The sequence below is a fragment of the Sceloporus occidentalis genome, unplaced genomic scaffold, assembly GCF_023333645.1.
Source record: "Sceloporus occidentalis isolate IW3139 unplaced genomic scaffold, rSceOcc1.0.p SCAF_29, whole genome shotgun sequence".
Lineage (NCBI taxonomy): Eukaryota > Metazoa > Chordata > Lepidosauria > Squamata > Phrynosomatidae > Sceloporus > Sceloporus occidentalis.
Genome location: NW_028317009.1, coordinates 6639926 through 6653342, shown reverse-complemented (window position 1 = coordinate 6653342; position 13417 = coordinate 6639926). Strand labels below are relative to the sequence as shown.

At 44.2% G+C, this 13417-nt stretch overlaps 1 protein-coding gene across 1 annotated transcript in view; it reads right to left on the bottom strand.

The window, feature by feature from the left end:
* LOC149299227 (calcium-transporting ATPase type 2C member 2-like) overlaps positions 1 to 13417 on the bottom strand; it is a 49537-nt gene that overhangs the window by 26257 nt on the left and 9863 nt on the right. Inside the window, exons 3-8 of the mRNA XM_089486677.1 lie at positions 10972 to 11082; positions 9164 to 9280; positions 4942 to 5031; positions 3015 to 3050; positions 2589 to 2650; positions 1920 to 2028 (exon numbers count right to left, since the gene is read on the bottom strand). Of these exons, the coding sequence (XP_089342803.1) occupies positions 1920 to 2028; positions 2589 to 2650; positions 3015 to 3050; positions 4942 to 5031; positions 9164 to 9280; positions 10972 to 11082 (525 nt within the window). The remainder of the gene's footprint in view (positions 1 to 1919; positions 2029 to 2588; positions 2651 to 3014; positions 3051 to 4941; positions 5032 to 9163; positions 9281 to 10971; positions 11083 to 13417) is intronic.

The following is a 13417-nucleotide window of genomic DNA, read 5'->3' as shown; positions in this document are numbered from 1 at the left end:
ATTCAATAATCGATCAGGATTCATCATCTTCACCGATAGGAAACTACGTCCCCAAAAGGTGCTTATCAGCCTGTATCCTGCTAGCATTATTGGGAAAGAAGTCCAACATTTCTGGAATCCAGGTTGTCATGGAGAAATAATGGTATCCAACTTATGTTAAAAAAGTTAACAGTAAAATAAGCATAACAGACTGAAAATAATTTCATTCACAAGTCATGCTACAGGATACTGTTCTGAGGGATTTATTGATATATAGGGGGATAGATGACTCTAGAGGAATATCCATTGCAAACTTTATTTTAATAAACATTTTGTATCAAGAAGCTGAAGAACTTTGTGATTACATTGATACTTTTACCAGGAATTAACATAAAAAAAGAAAATCTAATGGATGCCACAGGGGTGATTAAGACATTATGCTTAATGAGTGATTTGTGGATGAATTGTTATCCTGCTCATGTAAATATACATTCATAGTGTGGCCAATGGTGACATTCTGTATGATAATGGTATGTTTCCTTCCCCGGGAAAGGACTTGTCCAGTGCGTAAAGATTGGGGGAAATGGCGAGAAGGATTGAGAATTTAATACACGGTGTACAGCATGAAAACCCTTTGATCTGGAATATATGTTCATCTATCTGACCAGAGACGGGACTTATGATTTTTCTACAGAGTTTAGGTATCAATAGCACTATGTTTTATTAATATAGGTCAAAGAGTTACTACTACTACTACTACTACTCATAACCTTATTTGTTTTTCAAAATATTGATTATGTAGTTAATAAAGAAATGAAGTTATAAACATTCTTTAGTAGTTTTTTGTTTTACCGGATATCAATTATTTGGGCAAAGTATAATTGGTAAAGGTCCTAAAACCTTCCCATTTAAGATCGGCAAATGATGGAGGTAAAAAATTATAAAAGAGTAGAACAGGAGGAATAGGATAGAATCTCTTAACTCTTGGAATGTTCACATGCTTTTTTTTTTTTTATATATATTTTTTTTTATTATTATTATCGCAGTAATTTGACCAAACGCACCATAAGAGGCACTTCTCTGTTAAAACAACTTAGATCCTTATCCTGTACCTGATCTTTCTGATATTTTACTATTATCCTACGAAGATTGCTACTGATTGCTGTCCTTCCACAACAAAAAGAGATCCGGACTGGTCGCAAAGGAACCTGTATTCGCATATAGGAGTGGTATCGTATCTCCTCACCTTCCTAGCAGTCTATTCTATGACAAGTTGTTTGGGATTGTGGGAGTAGTAGTTTGTTGGTCTGCTGGGTCTGACTTCCAGAAGCCAGCCCTGGGAGTTAGATGACCGTTTGGGGGTTCTGATCCGGGGTGGCATGCTATAGACTCTGCATCTTTGCTTACTTGTTACGGATTGCAGTAGAGGGATAGACTACAGAATAATATTGGCCATATTGTGCATCGTTTACTTAGATCCTAACTCAAATTATAAAGTAACAATAGTCCATTATGCAGGATAGATTGTTGTCATATCCAGATAAATTAACGCATAATTAAAATCACATTAATATTCAGATTAATTCCCATATTTTAATGTTCAGTGTGTATATTGTGTTTGTTATAACATTGTATTTACATTTATTTGATTAATGATTTGATTTATACAATATCATAAGAATTTGAATTGTTGCTGTTTGATCCTACAATTTATTACTGTATTCATTTAGAATATTTCTATCACTGTTCTGTTGCTATTCTGTGCATTTTTCCAATAAAAGCTGCTTTTCTTTATCTAGAAGCGATTTGTTATTCCTGCACAAGGCTATAAATCGATACATGTAAAATAATTTGGTTCATGATGTAGGGTTAACACATCCACAACCCTTAAAACCATCAAGTGTAAAAATATTCCCCCGGTAATAAGCATAACCAGTTACCTCTATCAGCCGGATGTCAGCAGGAACTCTGTCCCCGACTGCCAAGCACACCAAGTCCCCTGGAACGAGCTCCCGCGCCAAGAGGTGCTGCAGCTTCCCGTCACGGATGCTGGGCAGATAAGAAAACGAATGTAATTAGACAGTAATGCCTTACACGCCATAGTCAATAGAAGGGTTAAACGGTATGTACGTTGACTATTACCTATACTCTCTTAGTTTAAGTGGCGGGATATTAATGCGTGGCTCAGCCCTCTATTTCAAAAGGGGCTACAGCAACATGAATCCCCCCGTGTTCTTATACCTTGTTGCGCAATCAGGAGGAAGAAGTAGCTGGAACCCTTCATGCGCCACATCGCCTGCTTTTTAGAGACCAGGGGTGTCCAACCTGCGGCCCTCCAGCTGCTGCAGGATTACATCTCCCATAATGCAGCTAAAGGGCCGGCAGAGGAGTATGGGAGATGTAGTCCTGCAGCAGCTGGAGGGCCGCAGGTTGGACAACCCTGTTATAGGCAATAGAAAATGAATCAAATCCATATGGACACCTGGCTGAGGTGCCTACTTTCACCAGGTAAATAACTTGCTAGGAGTGGCTCATTTATTCTGCATTGGCTGCTTTTGCTTTTTATCTAAATATATTTAAAACCATTTCCAGTAACTAATATCACTCACCAGTTGCATTCTGGAGGAACCAGCTTATTTAACTCTTCAAGAGACTTTTCTGAGCGGTATTCCTAGCAAAGGAACAAAAAAAGAAAAAAAAAAACAAAACAAAAAAACAAAACATTAAAATGTTATGGTGCCCACTTCCATAGCCTGGTCATTTTTTAATAAATATTTGTGTTTTTAACAAAAAAATGCAGAGAGATATACAAGTGTTTCCAAAAAGGTATTATACGGTAGCTCTTCACATGCTGCAGATTATTCAAATATTTTGTCACTAAATAAAATAGTTGGGTGTTTTCTTTACACAAAGCACAAGGAAGATTCTAAAAGATAAAGGTCAGTAGGTTTAAGAAAAACAGTTCAAAGATTAGTAAATTGCTTCAGGGGCAGCCAACACCCCACCGTGGCCGCAATGACTTCGCGATGACGTACCTGCACAAAGGCCACAGTAACCACGATGAGAATCGCCTAAAGAAAGGGCAGAAAGGGAGCAGTTACCCGTTTGTGTGGGTGTAAAAATAACCATTATTACGTTAAGAAAAACAGAGAATGGGGAGCGGCAGTGTCCAGAACAGAGAAAAGGGGAGCGGCAGTGTCCAGAACAGAGAAAAGGGGAGCGGCAGTGTCCAGAACAGAGAAAAGGAGAGGGCCAGTGTCCAGAACAGAGAAAAGGGGAGCGGCAGTGTCCAGAACAGAGAAAAGGGGAGGGCCAGTGTCCAGAACAGAGAAAAGGGGAGCGGCAGTGTCCAGAACAGAGAAAAGGGGAGGGCCAGTGTCCAGAACAGAGAAAAGGGGAGGGGCCGTGTCCAGAACAGAGAAAAGGGGAGGGGCCGTGTCCAGAACAGAGAAAAGGAGAGGGCCAGTGTCCAGAACAGAGAAAAGGAGAGGGCCAGTGTCCAGAACAGAGAAAAGGGGAGCGGCAGTGTCCAGAACAGAGACAAGGGGAGGGCCAGTGTCCAGAACAGAGACAAGGGGAGGGGCCGTGTCCAGAACAGAGACAAGGGGAGGGGCCGTGTCCAGAACAGAGACAAGGGGAGGGGCCGTGTCCAGAACAGAGACAAGGGGAGGGCCAGTGTCCAGAACAGAGACAAGGGGAGGGCCAGTGTCCAGAACAGAGACAAGGGGAGGGCCAGTGTCCAGAACAGAGACAAGGGGAGGGCCAGTGTCCAGAACAGAGACAAGGGGAGGGCCAGTGTCCAGAACAGAGACAAGGGGAGGGCCAGTGTCCAGAACAGAGACAAGGGGAGGGCCAGTGTCCAGAACAGAGACAAGGGGAGGGCCAGTGTCCAGAACAGAGACAAGGGGAGGGCCAGTGTCCTGAACAGAGACAAGGGGAGCGGCAGTGTCCAGAACAGAGACAAGGGGAGGGCCAGTGTCCAGAACAGAGACAAGGGGAGGGCCAGTGTCCAGAACAGAGACAAGGGGAGGGCCAGTGTCCAGAACAGAGACAAGGGGAGGGCCAGTGTCCAGAACAGAGACAAGGGGAGGGCCAGTGTCCAGAACAGAGACAAGGGGAGGGCCAGTGTCCAGAACAGAGACAAGGGGAGGGCCAGTGTCCAGAACAGAGAAAAGGGGAGGGGCCGTGTCCAGAACAGAGAAAAGGGGAGGGGCCGTGTCCAGAACAGAGAAAAGGGGAGGGCCAGTGTCAAGAACAGAGACAAGGGGAGGGCCAGTGTCAAGAACAGAGACAAGGGGAGGGCCAGTGTCAAGAACAGAGACAAGGGGAGGGCCAGTGTCAAGAACAGAGACAAGGGGAGGGCCAGTGTCAAGAACAGAGACAAGGGGAGGGCCAGTGTCCAGAACAGAGACAAGGGGAGGGCCAGTGTCCAGAACAGAGACAAGGGGAGGGCCAGTGTCCAGAACAGAGACAAGGGGAGGGCCAGTGTCCAGAACAGAGACAAGGGGAGGGCCAGTGTCCAGAACAGAGACAAGGGGAGGGCCAGTGTCAAGAACAGAGACAAGGGGAGGGCCAGTGTCCAGAACAGAGACAAGGGGAGGGCCAGTGTCCAGAACAGAGACAAGGGGAGGGCCAGTGTCCATACATCCAGTATAAGTCATATCGAATCTCAAACATAAGACTGTTATAAAGCATTAACCCGTATGTCAAAGAACAAACACCAACACAAAGCCGTTCTATGAAGGATGTGTAATTACTATTAGGGCACTCAATGTTTTTTTTTTCTCTTGTGCAGTTTTCTATTATGCATTTCATAATATCTTTCATTTGAATGTTTGATGAACAGATGTCTCCATAAAACGATTCTTGAGAGATAACGCCCAGCGGGTAACGACCGTTCTCAGCGCATTCACGCATTGCTCCCAAAGTAGAAATCACATGCCTTTAGCTCCTGGAACTCACCACAGTAATGCTCACCGCGTCTTCGTACTCCTTGGTTATAACGCTAACGAGAGCCGAGCCGAGCAGCAATAAAATGAGAGGGTTGGTAAACTGCAAAACAGAGACAGAATGATGAAAATCTCTAAAGTTGTACATTTTTATTCGCCATGGGATTTGATAATCTGTTACCCAGCTTTACATATGGAACTAGCTTGGATATTACCTAAAGCAATAGAACATATACCACTATATACAGTACACACACACACACACTACACATATATATAGAATATAGAAATGCCAGCAATTAGCCTCTTAAAGGTGCTCAGACCTTGTAAGCTTCCCCCTATGCAATTATATACAATCAACTATCATTGGCGCTCTTTGTAAAAAAAAAATTAAAATAAATAAATAAATAAATAAATTAGGCCCAAACCCAAATGTTATAACTTCACTGAGGCCCGTAGTCTGTATAAAATCAGTAACGCATGTGACTCTACACATAATAAGCGTTTTAGACTACAAACTGTCTACAAAGAGGGCCTTAGCAAACCCTGTAGCATGAGGACCATAAATTTCACTTTTAGGGATCTTCAGCAGGGTCCTTTTGGATAATAAAGCCCAGGAACACCGATTTGGAGCAAACTGTGCTTAATTTCTTGGTGGGAAAAACACAAAACATCCCTTAAACAAAATCATTAAAAAAAGTCGAAGCTCTCTCTGCCTAGACTTCACAGACCACCCACCGACTATATCTCCCTGCAAAACCCAGCTAAGCCAGGCTCTGAAAGTCTCCTCCAAACAGAAACCCAGACAGGTAACACAACACTTGGCTCACAGGTTGTCCTCACGGCGTCGCCTGGGATCTTCTCAACCTCTCCCTTCCACAGTCTGCCTGATTGTGAAGCTGCAGGAAGCTCTAACGCCCAGCACCTGTGTCTCATGTGAGCTCATTAGCCTCCTGGGAAGGAACCGGCAAACCCAACTTGGACATCCAGTCTGCTGCAGTACACACAGCCCTCCCCTATGAGTGTGTAGTGTGTAGTGTTATAGTGTGCGTGTGTATATGTATTATTTTACAGTAGGTACATATGAACACTTATGGAGTAGGCAACACATGTCCGACAATGTGACATAAAGGTTAGATGCGTTACCATAAAAGTAATGATTGTTGGTTCAAGTTTCCGGGAGAATATAGTGAGCTTTGTCTGGTTTTTTTCACTGGCTGTATATATGGATCATCAGTGGGTGAATATTTGGTGGTGAATATTTGTGGAAAATTGTGCACCATTCATCATGGAATGACATGGCCTAACGGTTAGGTGTAACACCAACAATTTAATATAAATTTATTGCGTCTTTGTGTATTTTTTATGTTTTAGGTGAAAATGAGTATTTGTGGAAGAGGCGAACAATACATTTCGTCTTGTGGTGTGGCCTAATGGTTAGGTGCGACGCCTAAGATGTGGATGGTTGCTGGTTCGAGTCCTGTTTTTTTGCTACGTATTATGGGTGAATTTAAGTATAAGTATTATGGACGAGCACACGCAGTTTGCCACAGTGGTGGCTCACGTGTTAGGTGTCCTACTCACCATGCAAAAGGTCCCTGGTTCAAATCCCTGTGAGGTCTGGCACGTGGTTGCGGTGTGTATAGGTATGATCGGTGGTGTGTGAAAGTGAGTCGGATTGAACGGGGATGAGAACCAGTAAGTAGGGCGCCTGACCTTTAATGTTCTCATTTAAAAAAAAAATAATGTATATATATTTATTACTCAGTAAAAAAAAATAAATTAGCTTGTGCATATATTTTAGCACTAGTTATAATACCACGCACGAACATGAATCAATCCGGCTGCCCTCTGCTTCGTAGGCATTACACCCAACCACTGCGCCACGAGATGCCACTAGAGAGCGTGCTTCCATATGTACTTATGAGGCCTGCCCCCCCCCTGAAACCTAACATATACACACAGCCCCTCTATCTGTAATATACATAACCGTCTCTGGTCAGATGATGCCTGTCTGTGGAGCACTTATACTCGTGCGTCCGCTCTAAAACCTAACATATAATACTATGTATAGCGCGGCTGTATGTATAAGTATATACGTATATAGAGAGAGAGGGGGCTGCATTTTATTCCCAATGCAGCCCTGATATCACAGAGACCTCTCAGATGAAGACTTCACACTTAGGATAATAATTAGCAACAGCAGCTACATCAGAACGCATTTATAGTTTAATCGCTCATGTTTGGAGACCTACTTTAAATGTTTTAATTAAGTAAAACAGTAACATTATGCAGCCTGCGTATTCTTGTATTCGCGTATACGTCAATGTTTATTAACTGAATAAAAAAAAAAAAATGAACATACAGCTACCTGCTACAAAACCAAGCTCTATTTCACCAAAATACATTTGAATAACATAAAAAAAAATCCAATATAAATAAATAAAAAATTTCCAATTTAAATACGAAATTTATTTGATGGTTGTTTCTGTGTTTTTGTGCAAAACTAATTAACTTTAATCCACCCCGGGCAGCCCTAATGAAACGAGGTCAGGGAACCCCACGTTAAAGTCTTCATAAATAAGAAGCCTTTAATGTGGGGGATCCTAAACGGGGACCGGCGGTGGCTTAACCGTCACACGCTTCCATACTTACAGACAACGGAAACACAACCTCACGCGGCGAAGGGGCCGAAAGGACTGAATCAAGCTCGTTTACAGATAAAGGTGGGGCATTAACTAAAAAGCACTAATAGAATCCACCTGTGCCATGAATGCCACATTAACCCTTTCAGCCCTAGAGGGCAGCGCAACGCTGAAACCAGCATTGTAAAGGTTAAATGAGCTGATAACTCCAGCCGTTACTAAAAGGATTACTCCCATACATGAATACATGCCCTGTTATCTGTCCCGCTGTATCTGGGTGTGAGTTTAGTCCATCTTCCCCGCAGTGCACTCACATCCCGGCCCTAGCCTTTGCTGGATGCTCAATGAGATATTCTGCTGCAGGCAACCTTCTTATTACCCCTGGGAGGGGCAGCGGAGTGTTTCCTCTGTTTAACATTAAAGAGCCCTTTCCTTTTGGCCGTGTTCACTTCATTTCTACCACGGCTCCGTGTATAAGGAGCAATAATTATTCCATCTCAGTGCTCGTACCTGCAGGGCTTTCCTGGACCTTGTACTAAGAAAAGGGAGAGAACAGAAAATGAACCTTTAATGATATATAAACCCCCCCACTAGAACAGTAGCGAGTAGATCAACTAACAGAGACACCCGGTGGTGGACATGAGTCTCTCACTACCTCCTACTGCCCACAAGGACCTTGAGATTCTAAGATCACATGCTAAGGGGTTCCGCGGCAAGACTGTGATCTTAGAACGTCGAGGTTCTTAGCTTCTATTGCATAGCGGGCAGTAGGAGGTGCTGAGAGACTTATGTCCACCACTGGGTGTCTCTGTTGGTTGATCAACACAATACCATTCTTGCCCCTATAGTCGCCCCCTAGTGGGGGTTTATATATCAATAAAGGTTATTTTTTTAACCAGGTCACGTTCTGTTCTTCGCTCCCTCTCCTTAGTAAGTGATTTATGGAGGGGTTGTCCCTCAGCTTTGAACAGGATCAATCAGAACCTGCTTTTGATTTTTGTTTTTTCTTAACCCATCCAACATTTTGAATGAAGGTGAGGACCCCCAGGTCATCTGCCCCAGTCTGTGCCCTTAGCCAACAGACCTGGTCTCCAGAACACCAGCCACCAACAAACGTTATTATGTTTGCGCTTTCTTTTATAGATCACATCTGGCCCGTGGGTTCCCACAGACAGCACAGAGTACGCCGCTGGTGTTCTGTAGAGATGTACAGATGTAACGAGGGATAAAATGCCTGCGCTATCAGGCAGGAACGGAACATTCAGAACGTCTGTGTGACACGTGGCCACTGTTTATCCAGATAACAATTCATTGCAAACCAAGACTCGTTTTCAGTGTAACACAGAAAATTACGTTAAACGCTTCTCTTCTTAAACACAAATTACAAGGTTGCATAGGAAAAGTAATGGCCGCTCACCCGGACCCAAGCAGACCGAGCTTACCCCGCACCGCAAAGGAAAAATAACTACACAATGTTTAGAAACTATCCTATTGAGATATCGGTGCCCAGATACATTCCCAGGACTGATATACAACAATACAACCATAAACCCCCCGTGTTGTTTGGCATAACCCTTGCAGACGTCATACCTGTCCCAAGTACTTCTTCCATACAGGTTCGGCGTTGTCCACCTTAAACTCGTTCCAGCCATGTCTGACTCTGCGCTGCAGCACCGAACACTCAGACAGTCCGGCGCTGGGATCGACCTGAAGACGGATACATTGTGATCAGTGGTCGGACAGCCATAGATACCCCCCCGGCATGAAGCTTGCCGCTGGACGCCGGTCGCCACCAGAAGGCACCAAACAATTACTCCGTTACCCGCTGCGACATATTGTTACTTTCTGAGCCAATGTTAGATTTGATTTCAGTGCCAAATGTGTCTGGGTCTAAGCCATCTTTCTTGGGGTTCATTAAAGTCCGCCATGTTTTGCTGGCCCATCCAAGATTTCTTTTCATATTAGGGCATTATAATAATACTTTACCTTTAAAAACATGTTACAATCCCCACTATCTGAGCTGTATATTGTTTCCAATGAATGTAATGATTGACTTTTATCTATACTGGGTATTTAATAGGCAGACAATGTTTCTGTGAAATATTATTGAATATGTGACCATCTGCCGGTCAGCACTTGTCCGTTGCCTTCTCACAAAGCAGGTCTTTGTGATTACAGTCGACATCTCCGTGTCATGCAAGGAATTTGTAAAAGGTATCAATTTGCAGAACACATAAGACAACAAACAATGACCCACGGACTGTACACACGAAGCGGTCCATGGAAACCAATGGCCCAAAGCTGTAATTTCACTGTAAGTGACACTGCCAACTGGGGGGTGGCTTTAGCGGATAAAATAAAGTTAATTTGGTTACAAATACAAAGCGACGTGAAACAGAGGCGGTAAGAAAGGCACAAAAACAATGTATGGAGCTGGAAACTATTTTCGAGAATAAGATGGTTAATGTTACTTCTACAAAACATCTTCTAACAAACAAATACCCAAGGATATTGTTTTATATGGCGCCATCATATTCTGCAGCGCTGTAGATTGGAGTTCATAGACCGGTCCTCTGAGGAGATGTTTACTAGGGGTGTAACTAGAAACCACGGGGTCCTGGTGAGAAAAAAGCCACAGCCCCCCCCCCCCAACTTCAACAGCTAGTCTGCCATCATTGCCCCCAAACAACTTGTCTGTGCCTTCTTTGACCTTTGCTTCCCATTTTAACATACAACAAATGCAAACGCACTTACACAAATTACACACACTTACTCATACTCACTAACACACACTCCATCTCACTCCACTTACACATGCATGCTCACACACACAAGTACTCATACATGCTCACACACACACACAAGTACACATCCCTGCTCACACACAAGTACACACCCATAATCACACAGCCAGTAGACATCCCTGCTCTCACACAAACACACACACACACAAGTACACATCCCTGCTCACACACACAAGTACACATCCCTACTCACACACACACACAAGTACACATCCATGCTCACACAATACACACACAAGTACACATCCATGCTCACATCCATACAAACATATATACAAACACATATATATACACATCCCACCCCCGCTTACCTCTTACCGCTCCTGCGGCTTCCTCTCCGGCTGCTTACACACAGTGCAAGCAGCCTCGGTTTCACCGCAGGGTCACGTGACCCCTGACACGCTCTTGTCTACCCGTGCCGAAATAGTTACTCTGCTTACCAAAAAGGGGTCTGCCATTCCACCCTCCAAAACTGCTCAAAACCCACACAAGTAAATCAAAATTTTCTTTATTTGTGCCTTCACAGTAAGAGCAGAATTTCTGTCCCATGTGGAAATTAATTAACTGAAGAAATGGGGGGAAAAAACTGCTTACGTGTAAATATTTTAGCAGCTCCTCCTCGCTCAGCCGACTGGCTTCCTTGGCAGGTAGAGGTATGACGTCTTCTTCTTGTTCCACAGACTTCAGTTCACATTGTTCATCTAACTGTATTAACACAGAAAGGGATTGTCAAGAAAGTCAGGGAATAATTGACCAGCTGCTTCTACCCCTCTGCAGTCTGCCGGGGTATCTACAGAACGGTGAAGACACAGAGGCAAACATGCCAGTATTTCTACCACTAAACATATAGACCACATGCCACTGTATGAGTAATGTGGCACCTTATATCACTACCATGCACCAATCTAAACAAACACTCATTACACCCGCCGAGGCGATCCTCAACTTACACTGATCAGCCATAACATTATGACCACCTGCCTAATATTGTGTGGGTCAACCTTTGGCCATCAAAACAGCCCTGGCCCGTCGAGGCATGGACTCCACTAGATCTCTGAGTGTGTGCTGTGAAATCCGGCACAGAGACGTTAGCAGCAGATCCTCTAAGTCCAGACTTGTTTCTCCAGCACATCCCACAGATGCTCAACTGAATTGAATTGAGTCAACACCTTAAATTCATTGTGTTCCTCAAACCATTCCTGGACCATTTTTCCTTTGTGGCCGGGTGCATTATCCTGCTGAAAGAGGACAATGCCATCAGGGAATGCCATGTCCATTAAAGGGTATATATGGTCTGTAACAATGATTAGGTAGGTGGCACATAACATCCACACGAATGGCAGGACCTAAGATTTCCTGGCGTTGGCCAAAGAATCTGCCTCGGCCAGCTTGCCTTCTTCCCATAGTGCATCTTGGTGTCACGTGTTCTCCGCCTGGCCATCCATGTGATGTAAAAGAAAACATGATTCCTCAGACCAGCCACCTTCTGATGCTCCGTGGTCCAGTTCTTATGTGCCCATTGTAGGCGCTTTCGGCCCCAAGAGCTGCCGTGTTGGAGATCCTCTGACCCAGTCGTCCAGCCATCGCAATTTGGCCCGTGTCACAGTCCCTCAGATCCTTTCTGCTTCTGCTTTTCTGCTTCTAACATCAACTTTGAGGATAAAATGTTCACTCGCTGCCTAATATGCCCCCCCACACTGATGTGTGCCATGCACCAGAATCTTTGTACAGTAACTAGGTTGTATTTAATTCTGTGGCTGCTTAATTTATCATACAGACTCGGGGAACTGTTCGAGCAATCACAGTCTTAGCTTCTGAAATGAGGTGCCATTTGCAATGTCTCACCTGTGTTCAAGCATGAATACCAGGCTTTTATGACTGTGTGAAGAGCTTAATAACGCTTGAACACGATATACGGGAACGCATGCACACACCATCCATTCAAACGTATTAAACTTAATTATGAGATTTCCACCCCAGAAAAAGGCAGCCACGTCGCCGCAGGCTGACCGCAACAAACACGTTGCAGAGTACGTCATACCAAACCTTATTTCTAGACCTTTTCTGGAGAGTCGCACCTGCAGGGAAACTAATAATTCAAGCCTTCGTGTGACAGATACTATTGTCTTTGCGTTGAATTAGACCATTCAGTTTATTTAAGGTGGAAGCGGGATCGCTCGGAAAGGCTTCCTGATTCTTACAGAGAAAAGGAAGAAAAATTACCAAAAATAATCCTTAACCCTTTACAGCAAACCCTGTGACACCCAATGACATGTTGATAGGGAATGTTTCACGTGAAGATGGGTCCCTGACCAGTGGTCACCGAGCATCCCTGAGTGCTGTCTACTAATAGGGGCCCCACCAAAAGAGTTAGCGTTCTGCCAGTGTGAAAGGGCCCTTTGTGCTTCAGAACACCCCCAGTGATGTGCCTGCCTGTGAACGAGTGCATCCGCTGGATGCCAATCCTGGGGCCAGTCATTTGGATTTAAACAATATGTCATGCTTCTCTGCCTTAATAGCATCAAATACACCAAATGCAATGTGTTATTCTGGACAATAGACCATGGGGTTCGGGGCTCTTTTATCAAGCCTTGCTTGTGTTTCTTGTAAGAACATTGTTCCAGTTTCCCTTCTGTTCTAGTGAATAAACCCATAGGTGCTCCGAAGGGCTACTACATTGTCTAGAGGAGCGTGAGAGAATGTCCTGCCAGCACTGACGCAGGCATCCAACGTGAACACGGGATGAGGTGTATGAATGAGAGCAGATGCCTCAGATTATATATATATAGGTACGCCCCCCCCCCCCCCGCCGTGCTCGTATCCTGGCCACCTATCCATCTGTACTGCTGACTAACATGTAACATGTTCATACCAAGCTATACCAGATCTATAAAGGAGAAAGACTACCGGTCCCATTCAGCAGACAGAGGTGCTACCTTCAAACTGCAAACTCTTACTGTATGTGAAACGTAGTCCAGCAGATACAAGCAAAACACCCAAGAGGAGTCTGGACACCTTGGTTTGTAGGAACAGATAAAGC